This window comes from Miniopterus schreibersii (genome assembly GCF_964146895.1).
Source record: "Miniopterus schreibersii genome assembly, chromosome: 3".
NCBI lineage: Eukaryota > Metazoa > Chordata > Mammalia > Chiroptera > Miniopteridae > Miniopterus > Miniopterus schreibersii.
The window spans coordinates 30,791,508-30,804,148 of NC_138103.1; the positions used below are offsets into that span (position 1 = coordinate 30,791,508).

Sequence of the window (12,641 nt, forward strand, 5' to 3'; positions counted from 1 at the left end):
TTACCCTCTGCTTTCCTATTGGGACCTGCCTACGGGAGACACCTGCTGATGAAGGGGAGGCTGTCCTCTCCTTATTGAATCACCCTGAGCTGCTATTTGCCTCCCCCAAAGGCCCTCTCCCTACAACTAGGGATATTTATTCCAGGTCCTAATAATTGTTTCCTCTCTTTGTGCCTTCAGGCATATGAGTGACAAGACCATGCTCACCTCTTAACCTCAGGGAGGGTGTGAGATGCACAGAGGGGACAGAATGGGCCTGTAGATCTTGTTTCTGCTTGTGTACTATAGGGGAGGGGAGGGCCCAAGAGCCAGCTGGATGCACCTGGGGCCGGGCTGGAGGCTGAGGGTGTCCACCAGCACCTCCCTCCTTCTCTCCAAGGGGCTGTAGCTGGGCAGACTCATGGCTGCCTTTCCTCTCTTGAAAGAGCAGGAGCTGGCCCTGCTGTTGCCCCCTCCCCTGCAGTGAGAGAAACAGAGGCTGGCTGAGAGAAAGCAGAGAAAAGGAGAGGGACAAAAGGAGAGAGAAAGAGAGATGGGACTGACCCCTAAGGAGATGAGAAAGTGCCTGGCAGACACAGGGAGTTGAGGTGGGAGGGGAGAGGCCCCAGGGAGCCAAGGTCAGGACCACACACATCAGCATGAAGATGGGGACTGGGGGACCTATATCATGGCTCCTTTTCACTCACAAGGGAAGCACTTTTGCAATACAGATAAAGAAGAAGCAAGATTAAAAGGGAAGTGCTGGTCACACTGGGGCAGGCGTGTTTGGGGAAGGCTCCCACAGTCCTCGCCCAGTGGTCAGACAAGCCTGAGGCAGCCCCTCCACAGGGCCTCCCCCGGCCTGGAGCTCTGCTCGGCTTCTCATCCTCGGGAGGAGAGCAAGGCCATGGGCCTGCCCCTGCTGCTGCCCCTGCTGCTGCTGCCAGCATCTCTGCAGGCTGGTGAGTGGACGGGCCCCCTGGTTCTGCCCAGGGACATGAGGGAGCCCCTGGGAGGGGCTGTGGCCAGCCAGGCTTCCCGCCTGCAACAAACAAGGGGCTGGGTTCGCCCACAGTGCTGGGTCCCCCACACCCCTCACCCTCCTTTCTACGCCAAGCCCAGAGAGGGGGACACCCAGCCAGGGGGCCAGTCCTATCATCTGTCACACTTCTGCCCATAGGTGAGGGTGTCAGGTGGTCTGGGTTATCGTCTTTGTCTCTCCTAGTGGCTTCAAAGTCTCCCCCTCTCCCTCCCTCCTCCAGGTGGCTCAGCAAAATGCACTTCAAACTTTCAGTATGAAGTCAACCAACCAAAGCACCTCTCAGCCCCGCAGGGTGGCTCCATCGACATCCCCTTCTCCTTCTGTTTTTCCGGGGAGGTTCCCAAGGATCCCAAAGTGCGAATATCCTGGAGATGGAAAGACTTCTATGGACAGTTCATCTACAACACAAGCCCGCCTTTCACCCATGAGGATTTCAAGAACCGCCTCTTCCTGAACTGGACAGAGGGCCAGAGGAGCGGCTTCCTCCGAATCTCTAACCTGAGGAAAGAGGATGAAGCTCAGTACTTCTTCCGAGTCCGGTTGACCACACTGAGACTCGGCGAGATGTTCTGGCAGTCCATCGAAGGGACCAAACTCACCATCACCACAGGTGAGTCCCACTGCTCCGGCCACTGGTGCCCTCACCCCCCAGGACTAGTCCAGGCGCCGCTCTTCCTGACCTTTCTCTCTAACTCCTCTCCCTGCCCCTGACTTCTTCCCAGGCCTCTGCCAACTTTACCTTTTTCACCATAATCTCCCCCAGACTTGGGCTACCTTCCTTGCCCATCCCCCTCACTGCCCCCTCCAGAGCCAGCCCCCGACCCCATCCCCAGGCTTCAGCACCTTCCAGGCTCCCTGGTTATCCTCCCTTCTTGCCCCAAGCTGGGGCTCCAGTCCTGTCCCCTGCCCCCTGCCCTCCCCCCATGTCCTCCAGGTGGACTTGACTTTTATAGGATGTGGCCTGCCTTCCCTTTGTCATGTGTCTGTGTGTGGAGCCCCAGCTAGCCCCATGTCTGTGTCTCCCCACAGCCACGAGCTCAGCCTGGCACACACAGGAGGTACCCAGTAATGGCCCAAGGACGCCCCCCTCCACCCCTGGTAACACCCCATCACCTGTTTCTCAATCTCCCTGCTTCCTTTTCCCACTTTGCTCCCCAGAATATGGCCCTCAATGCTCCCTCCCCAGTCCCATCTCTTTCTTTTCCTTCCCCATCTCCCTCTACCTGTCTCCATCCTCTTTGCCCTCCTTTTCTCCCCACAGGAGAGCCCCTGCGTTGTCCCCCTTCCCCATCCTGCTCCTGCTCCTCTGTCCTGCTTGTTAGAGGCCCCTCTGCAACAGCAATAAGGGCAGTTCCCACATACTGTGCACTGTGTCCCACTGACTCCTTGGTACACATCGCCCTAGTTAACCTGCACCACAATAACAGTATGTACTGTTATCATCTACGTTACAGATGGGGAAACTGAGGCTTGCAGAGCCTAACCACTGGCCCAAAGTCCCGCTAGTTGTGCAGGCAGGGTTTGAACCCAGTTTAATCCTAGAGCCTCCTCTACAAACCACTAGCCCCTCTCCTCACCTATTGACTGGATCATCTTGTTATCCTGACCTATTTTTACCCTACTATGGGCTGTGTTGCATTAATAGTCCTTCTTATATTACTCAGTGGGGCACGGAGTGTTAACCCTGGGTTTATCTGTCTCCAGGGCAAATACTGGGTGATTCCACTTATATGAGGTACCTAGAGTAGTCAAATTCATAAAAACAGAAAGTGGAATAGTGGTAGCCAAAGGCTGTGGAAGTAGAGAATGGGGACGTGGTGTTTAATGGGGGCACATTTTCCGTTTGGGAAGATGAAAAGGCTCTGGAGGTGGCAGATGGTGAGAGCTGCACAGCAGTGTGAACATGCTCGATGCCACCGAACTGTACACTTACATATGGTTAAAATGGTAAATGTTATGTTATGTGTCTTTTACCACAATAAATGCTTTTTTTAATCCTGTGAACTAGTTACTCCTATTTGTAGGTGATGAAATGAGGTTCTGAGGTCACAGCACTGATCGGTGGTAGAGTCAGGGTTTGAACTGAGTGATGTGGGTTCTCAGCCTTCAGCATCTCACCTTGGTGATCCCCTTCTGGTATAAGAGCTCCAGGGGTTGCTCCCCACCCCTAATATTCCCCAAACTAGGGAACAGGATGTGACAGTTTCATCCAGATCCCTCCAGTCCTCTAAGAGTGAATTTGCTTATTTCTCATGTCTCCTCAGCCAGTGAGAAAACCACCGAGGGCCCCACCAGCACCCCGACCCTCACCACAGATGGCCTCGGTGTCTCAAGAGACAAAAGGAGATCTGGGTTTTGGCCCTTGAGTATGGAAGCTGTAGTCAGCATGGCAGTGGCCAGCACTGTGCTCAAAATCACAATTTTGGGACTGATAGTCTACCTCAGGTGGAAGAGAAGCAAAGGTGAGTCATCCAGGACCTTGCCCTCTCCCCAGGTTTTCCAACTGGCTGGATCTCAAAACCACCTGCACCAGAATGACCACACATCCCTGCTGGGATGAGACCTGGACCTGGGAGTCTTCATTGTAAACAGTGTCCTCCAGTGCTGCCTGGCAGTGATCAAGTTTGAAAACCACGGCTCTAAACCAGCCCCTCTCCACAAGTCTGATGGTTTTCCAGTTCTCATTTCTTGGCTTAACCATTTCTCATAGGCCCTCACCTTTTTATTCATGGAGAGGGGAGAGTCTACCCTGAAAAACTTAAGGAGAAAGGAGAAGGAACAGGAAGTTGGCTCAGCTTAGCAAGCATTGGTGGGGCACCCATTTTCCAGGGCCTGACTTGTAATTAGAGATGCAAAAGGAAATAAAGCAGAGACCTTGCTTTCATGGGACTCAGTGGGGGAGGGACAGGGAGGGAGCAGTTGCCAGAAGGGTTATTGCTTCATTTGGAAAGAGCTATGGTAGTTGGAATGAAGGTAACCAAGGAGGACATCCCAGAGGAGGTGACACCTGCAAAAAGTCTCAAAGACTAAAAAAGAATTAGCCAGGCAAGTGGCAAGGGTGGTGCAGAGGTCATTGTTTGTCCAGGAGAAGGAACCATTCTGGGAACTGTAAGTAGCTCAGTGCTATGGAGGAGGCAGGAGATGGGAGACGTGAAGCAGCCAGGTGGCAACGTCACTTCCTCTTATGGTTACATCAGTCTTTAGTGGAAGGACCGGACATGGGCCAGGCTGGCTTCATTCTAATGCAGTAGCAGCTTGAGTGGAAGGAGGGAGCCAGGTTCTGGAAAAGGTTAAGAGGGAACCAATAAGACTTGGGGGTTGGATTGATGTAGGGTTGAGGGAGCCAGAAGTCCCATGTTTACAACTTGGGTGAACAAGGCTATGATGAAACCACCAAGTGAATTAGGGAACATAGGAGGTGAAAGGCCACGTTTAGGGGAGAAAAATAATTCCTCCAGTTCGGGATATGTTATATTTGAGACACTTGTGTGGCATCTGAGTAGGGATGTCCATCAGAAATTTGGATGTATGTGTTTACAGCTCAAAGAGATGACTGGGCTAAAGGCATTAATTATTTGTACCCCAACACCCTCCAAAGTTGATTTGAAATTACTTTAAAGAAAATTTGCAATGAGAGAGTTTCCCTCTTAGATATTAAAACATAAAGGTGAAGAGCATAGAATCTGGACTGTCTGCAGTCAGTCCTGGCTGGATCAACTCTGGCACAATGGTACTATTACTCTGTACTCAACAGTAAAATGGGGATAATAATAGTAATTATCCTGGGGGTTGTCATGACAATTAAACACAATGCATTTAGAATAGACCCTTGCACAGAGTAAGCACTAGATGAGCATTAGTACTTATAATTATCAAGCTACAATAATCAAAGTGATTCAGTACTAGCATATAATGATAAACAGATAACAGTTAAAGTAATGGAAGAAAAGAAAAAATTCAAATATAAGCAAAATAAAAACAGACCCAAAAGTATGCAGGAATTTAGTAGGTCAAAATGTAGCATGTCTAATCAATGGGGAAAGATGAGTAATTCAGTACATAGTGCTGGAATAATTGCATAGCCATCTGAGAAAAATAACATTGTCTCCCTACCTCATAATTTGCACCAAAATAAATTTCATGAAGATCCAAGATTCAAAGAATTAAAAATAACCCTAGTACTAGAAGAAAGCATGTGAGGCTATTTTATAATCATGGGGTGGAGACGACCCCCTTAAGTAAGACATAAAACACAAAAACCATGAATAAAAATATTGATAAGTTGAACTACATACAAATTGTGGTTAAATTCTGCAGCGCAAAAAACACAGTGGTTGTTTCCTGAGAGTGAGGATGAAGGTCAAAGATGAAGAGAAAATGTGACATAGTCACTGAGGAAGCCAAAGACAGTATTTAAGGATTCAACTCATATCTGTAGAAGCATCATTGCGCATGATTGTGTTTTTCCCCAGCAGTATTCAACCAGTTTAGTAATCTTTAGGACCTGTCAATTAGGAGTTCTATTTAGCAGCTAGCCTTGAGAAAGGAAGCAACCATAGCTTAAATAACAAAGAGTTTATTGTTTTTCCCTCATAAAAAAGAACCTGGAGGCAGAAAACAGGGTCCGCTGTCCTTAAGCCCTCAGGCTCCAACCTTTCTGCTCTTTGTCCTGGATACTGGATTCTATCCTGAAGGTTGCCTCATTGTCCAAGGTGGCTGCTAAGACTCTGGCCATTATTTCTGAATCCAAGTAGGAAACAGAAGGAAGGAAAAAAGGAAAAAAGACTATGCCCCAGTTGTCTGTCCCCCTGACAGTAAAGACAAGGGTTGGAGATGAAGAGAAATGTGACACAGTCCAGGAGCCTTCCTGGAAGTCCTACGCACACTTCCCCTGATATCTTATTGGCCAGAATTTAGTCATATGTCCCACATCTATCTGGAGGGGAGCACACGGCCACTCCAAATAAAATCAAGGCTCTGTAAGTGAGCAAGAGGAGGTGAATGGATTTGGGGTAAGCAAATAGCATCCCATCCCATAGACACGTGCAGGACTGGTGATCTGTCAGCTGGGTGGGGCAGGACAGGGGAACTCAGGAGGTCATGGAGCTGGTGAGGGGGCACAAATGGAGTGGAGGACTCACAGACAGCCTAGATAACCTGAAAGAAAGTGGGTTATCAGGAGACAATATTTCAGGGAGGTAAAAGCACAGGTATAGGAGGAGGATGACCAAAGAGAGCTGAAGTAAAGAACATTGTAGCATGAAAATGATGGTACGGCTGAGTGAAGTAGAGGTCACTGGAGTTGGGCGACAAATATGTCCAGTGTGTTAGAGGATTGTCCCTGTAGATGATGAGACCTCCCAGGAGGGTGGTCAGTGGTGGAGACGATGTGTGTGAACCAGGGACCAAATGCGTAGGATGTGGAGGGGGGATAGTGCAGGGGGATGGGGAAGAACAAGAGTCCACAGTGGAAGAGAGGGACAAGCTGCAATGTAAACGCAGATTCCAGCCATGAGGTTCAGAGGTGGGAGAGAGAAACAGCCACCACTCAAAGGAAAGACAAACCTGCTCTGGTTTGTTAGAGCAGGAGGGAGCAATGATGCCTGTGACAAGAGGGGAAAGGGAGGGAGGGAGGGAGGGAGGGAGGGAGGGAGGGAGGGAGGGAGGGAGGGAGGGAGGGAGGGAGGGAGGGAGGGAGGGAAGGGTGGGCCAGGGCTCAGCAGTGGAAGGAGAAGAGAAGGTTGAGGGATTGCAGGGAGTTCAAGGAAAGGGGAAGGAAGCAGAGGGAAAGGTAGGGAGAGAAGAGGGTGAAGGGGGCACAGGGTGCAGAGAAGAGCTGCTTTCCTGATTTGGTGTGGAGGACAATAGCGGGAGAGGTGTGGGCAGCTTCAGCGTGCCAGCTAGGTGCTGGCTGCGAGTCCTAGGCCTTTCCACATGGGTTTCAGCAGAGCTGCTTTGCTGCCTTGGATTATCCAAGAATGGTCTCAGAGTAGGATGAAGCAGAAAAGGCAGGAGGAGAGATGCTACCCATGGATGGCACACTGACACGCTGTTGGTTCCTCCTCAGATCTGTGAACTAAAGCCAGAGCCCCAGGCAGGTGAGTGCTTGTCTTCAAAGTGGAATGTGGAGTGGGGGTGGGGGCTGGTCTGGGAAACAGGAAGTGTCCTTACAAGAAGAGCATTAGAAAGCCTTTCACAGCTGCTCTCATCTTTGACTTTCCCACCCACATTTTCTTATGTTCCATAAAAGTTCAGGCCCTTCACTTACTAAGAACATAGGATCTAATTACTGTCTCTGATTCTTTCCCAGAATGTCCCCCTTTTCCCTTTCTCTGGTATCCCCTTTCTCCTCTTTTCTTGGCCATTTCTCAGCTCTTCCTTCTGTTCATCGTTTTCTTTCCACCTTGGACATCATCCTTCCCAAACATATTTCCCTTTTCCACATTTTTTACTCTTTCTTGCTCACTGTCCAACCTGCCTTTTCCCCTGGTGAGGTGCCCAAAGTGGCCACAGAATTGTCTGTCTCCAGCTGCTCTACCATCTGCCTTTTCTCAGAGCACCTTTGCCCCTCAGCTCCCAGCCTGGCCTCTCCTCAGTGCCGGGGGTCTCCTTCCTGTCCTGGGCACTGGTCTTCAGCACCCTCCCACCGGTTTCCCTGTCTCCATCCTTCTTCCCCATTTTCCACACTCCCTTTCCTCAGTCCCCCTCCCTCCTTTTTCTCCCTCCCTGACTTTCCTCAGCTGCCCTCCTCAGGTCCCCTTCCAGGATGGTGTCTCCTCCTGGGGACCAAGGCCTGAGCACCACCCAGAGGCTGGGAGATGAGCTTTACTGGTTTTCCTTCAGTTTTAACCAAGGCAGTGCCAGCAGAGAGGACAGGAGCTCACTCTTCCTATTTCTCCTCTGGTGCCCTCTTCCTACAAAAGCGGCTTCCCCACAACAGTCCTCCTTCAGTTGGCACTCAGGGACCTCTCCTGGGCTACACCACAAATTGCCTCTCAGTTCCCAGGCAGCCTCCGTCTGAGAGCCTCAGACCATTGCCTATATCTTCTGAGTATGTCCAAGCAGGTCGCAGAGGCCCCTACAAGAGAACCAGCCTGATGCAGGTTTTAACTCTTTTCTGCCCAGCCTCTAACACAGTTCCCACCCTTTCCTTCCCATGCAGGGGATCCTTCCATAACACTGAGGAGAAGTATGAGAACATTGGGCATAAAGGTCAGTCCTACCACCATCACCCGCCACTCTCCACCTTGGCCTTTCCTTCTTCCCCGCCCACTCCCTCCTGCACATGTGCCCCTCAGCATTTCCCTCTTGCCCATGCCTCACCCATCCATCCCACCCTGGTCCTGACCTAGCAGATGACCTCACTGCTGAGCCCTCTGCCCATTTCTCTACCCTGGCTGCCATGCCACCTGACCCTGACACATCTTGATTTTTTTCCTAGGACAACATAGAGACTCCAAGCTGGACCCAAAGGTAAGCAGCTCAGACTAGAGCCTGAAAGAATTAAAGGGAAGCTTGGAGAAGTTGGGGTGGAAAGAATGAAGGGACTGTGGTATCAGCAGGGCACTCAGGTGTGGGATCACTGCTCTAAGATGAGGATAGGTCCCCTCTACTTCTAACCCTCTTCTCTTTCTCTTCTCACCCAGGTTGATGGCATCCTCTATGCCTCCCTTGCCCTCTCCAGCCCAACCTCACCATCAGCACCTCCCAGCCACCATCTCCACAAGAACCCCCAGGAAGAGACCCTATACTCTATCCTAAAGTCCTAAGGAGTGTGACCGAATGATGACTTCCTTAGAGGAAGCTGCGCAGAGGGACCACCACTTCCCATAATAATCCCAGCCAGACACAGATGACTCAGAAGCCAGCAGGTGTCAAAGGCCACCAAGGACCTGAGAAAAACAGTCATCTGCTCCAGATACCTCTTTATCTCCCTCCCTTACCCACAAAAATAAAACAGGACAAATGCATCTAAGGGGAAAACTGATGTCACCTTCAACTTCTGTCCTTCTCGTCAAAAATGAACTATGATACATAGCTCAAGCCCAAGATCCCTCCTTTAGTACTTCTGTTCAGGGACTGCAAGTCCCCAACATGAGTAGGCAGCCTGGAACCCAAGGTCTGCCCTCCCCATCTAATCATTCTACTTCCCTTATGATAATAACTGGCATAGTTTTCACTTTTACATGCATCACCTCATTTAAACATAAACAACTCTATATGGCATAAGATATATTCATCTGAGACATGAAACGAAGAATCAGAATGGGTACAGTGCTTTTCCCAATACCAAACAGCTAGTAAATGGTAAGCCAGGATTTGAACTCAGTCCTACTCTTCTCGATGTCCTTCTCCCAGGACTCAGGTGTCATTGCCTTCCCAGATTCCTATACTGCCTCCCACCAGAAACAATGATGCTAGTGACATGGAGGAGGAGGGAGAGAAGCCAAAAGGGAGCATCTAGTTAGAGATGGCCAAACCAAGTAAACCAGTAACCTGTTTAACTAACATATAAACTGGTTTAATTTAACCAATTAACCTTGTAGCCAATGACCAACCCCAACACTTACCAGCTGTATGTACCCTCTGAGAGGCTCGCCTTCCTGCTCCAGGGGAAGGGAGTTAGAGAACAAAAGAGCACAAAATGACTCCTCAAAGAAGGCCATGTTGAACTCTGCGTCATCTCTATGCTGTGGCTTCACCCTCTGCTCCAACTCTTACCTAACATCTTCCATGAGTTGTTCCATGTCCAGGTCACTGGAGGCTTCATTGTCAGGGGGTACACAACCAACTTCCTGAGACAGTGGCTCCTGAGATCCAGATCCTTCTGTCCTCACCGTGGGACAGGCCCCACAATAAGATGGTCCTTTGGCACCATTCTAGCCTCTTTTTCCTGACTTTTTTGCTGAGGACGTGATTGTCCACATAGAAAATTTGAAAGAATTGATACACACACACAAAAATACCCTCATGGAACTATTAAATGATTATAGCAAGGTTTCAGGATACAAGATTAATATATAAAAGTGTATTGATTTCTTACATACCAACAATGAACAAGTAGAATTTGAAATTTAAAGCATAATACCTGTAACGACAGAAAAAGGCCTTTCTTTTTCTTTGCTGTGGCTTTCCACAATTTATGAGAAGCACCTGGTAATTAAACCCCAAGATTGTTGGCTCCTCTGACTCAAACATCCCCCCTGTTCAAACTGTGGAACAAGATAAGCTTCTCTTGACAAGATCCAACACGGTGGCAGACTGAGTGGAAGCTACACTGATGCTCTCCCAGGACCAAACTGGAATTACAACCAAAATATAGAAAAACCACACTGAATAATCAACTGCAACTAAAGACTAGCTGGGGAGCCCCCTCATAACTAAGGACAAAAAGTGGAGACTGGTAGGCAGTGTGGAGGTACAAGAGGGCTGTCTGGGCTCCCACAGGCAGCAGCTGAAGGGCTGGAGGGATATCTCAGCTGTTGGGGGTTCCCGCTGAGAACTCTGGGGTCTAAACCCCAAGCTGGGGTACCCAGCCTAGAGAACCAGAACTGAGAAAGGCACCCACGTAACATCTGGCTGCGAAAAGCAGCTGGGTTTCTGTCTGCCAAGGAGAGACGGCTGGAAAGCAGGCACCCTCTTAAAGGGCCAACGCACAAAGTTTCTTGTGCAGCCACTCACCTTGGACTCTGGCAGAGGGAAGGCAGAGTGGACTAGAGCAGTGTGAGGAGAATGGCGGGGGGAGCTGGCTGGGGGAATAGATCTCAGAGGGCACCCATCTGGACTCTGGTGCTGAGTCATTCCCCCATATGGCTGAGGACATCTTTCTCAAGCAGACATTTACCTTCCAAGCAGCCTTGGAAGGGGGGAGCAGTTGCCCCACCCTCCTGGAAAACCTCTGGCCCCACCACATGGAGTTTCTACAGCCTGAGGCTCATTAAGAGACTGAATAACAGCCTCTGGGTGCTTTGAGTCTTTGCCTGATTTTCTTCTGGACCCAGGGCTTGGAAAAGCAGACCTTGGTGCACATCTTGGTCCTGTCCAAACACACACAGGCCCAGTAGAGGAAACCAAAAGCTGTGGAGTGTGAAAAACTTCAAACAGGGTACTCAAGGCCAGTCACAAACAGCATCTGACATTGGCCTGCACCAGAGACCATACAAAATCCTAGCAGATCTACCTAATACATAGAAACAAATCCAAACAGGCAGCCAAAATGGGAAGACACAAAAATAAGCCCCAAATGAAAGAACAATTCTCCAGAAGAAGAGCTAAATAAAATAGAGATAAGCAATCTATCAGATATGGAGTTCAGAATACTGATCAAAAAAATGCTCAACAACATGAAAAAATATATCAAAACTATGAAGAAAATTAAGAATGACATAGTAAAAATTAGAAAAAAAAATTGGAAAGAATGAACAGCAGATTGGGGGAAGTTGAGGATCGCATCAGCAAATTAGAAGACAGGGTAGAAAAAAATCACTCAGAGAACCAAAAAGAAAAACCAATTCAAAAACAGGACAGTTTAAGGGAGCTGTGTGTGGGACAACAGGAAACGGAACAACATTCACATCATAGGAGGGCCATTATCACAGTGTTTTCTGTACCTGTGGGTTATGCATATGTATCCTTTGGCTAATCCCTTCATCTTCTTTCATCCAGTTCCCCCTTCCCCACTCCTCTCTGACAGCTGTCAGTCTGTTCCATGTATCCATGCCTCTGTTTCTATTTTGTTCATCAACTTATTTTGTTCATTAGATTCCACAAGTGAGATCATGTGCTACTTGTCTTTCTCTGATGGCTTATTTCAGTATTAACATAATACTCTCCAGGTCCATCTATGCTGTTGCAAAAGGTAAGTGTTACATGGGCCAGGTACAGAAACCCAGGTACCGAAACTCATCAGGGCAGGAAGCTCCAAATGCCTAGCAAGGGTCAAAACTGGGAAAATAAGAACCTTGTCCCCAGGGTTTCCTTATCCTCGCCTAGCATATTGCTGGTCATGTGGTTTAGACGCCCTGAGCATTTCCTTCCTAAAGATAACATCTAGGCCTCAGTTGTATTTCAGCTCCAGGCCCAGAAAAGCAGTGAAACCAGACAAGTGGCGCCATGGCTGCCTCAGAACCAGATACATTGATTAATGACCCCCTACTCTGGCAGCAACCAATCAGTGGAGACTACAACCCCAGATGTATATTCTACTAAGACTTAGGTGCACACCTGATGTATATTCCATTAAGACCCTCCCCTGAGACCTCCCCTAAGACTTCCACCTGCACAAAAGAGATAAATACGCTCATAACATAGGACCCAGCACGTGCTCCCCACAAACCAGCACCATCTCCATCCCACTTCTTTATTCCGAGGGAACCCCATGAGACTTGCAACCAGGGGAGCAATGGGCAGTGGCAGCTTGTCCCAAATTTTACCCCTGAACCTGTCTCCAGGGGTGCCTTCCCTCTCTGACTTCTCAGGGAGGCTCTCCTGTTACTTCTTCTATGCTCTTCCTGTTTCACTGTCCCAAATTTATTTTTGCTGCCATCATGGACCCAATACCCTTTGACTCAGTGCTGTGTAGCCCTTCCCTTTGGATATCTCCATCCCATTTTAATAAATT

At 49.1% G+C, this 12,641-nt stretch overlaps 1 protein-coding gene across 1 annotated transcript; it reads left to right on the forward strand.

The window, feature by feature from the left end:
- The first annotated feature begins 781 nt into the window (after nt 1-781).
- Nucleotides 782-8,978, forward strand: LOC308554515 (paired immunoglobulin-like type 2 receptor alpha). Its single transcript, XM_081131731.1, has 7 exons — nt 782-941; nt 1,242-1,631; nt 3,286-3,483; nt 7,095-7,119; nt 8,184-8,233; nt 8,463-8,494; nt 8,668-8,978. The coding sequence occupies exons 1-7, from the start codon at nt 887-889 to the stop codon at nt 8,788-8,790; spliced, it is 873 nt and encodes a 290-aa protein (XP_080987857.1). The 5' UTR covers nt 782-886; the 3' UTR covers nt 8,791-8,978.
- Nucleotides 8,979-12,641: the final 3,663 nt, after the last annotated feature.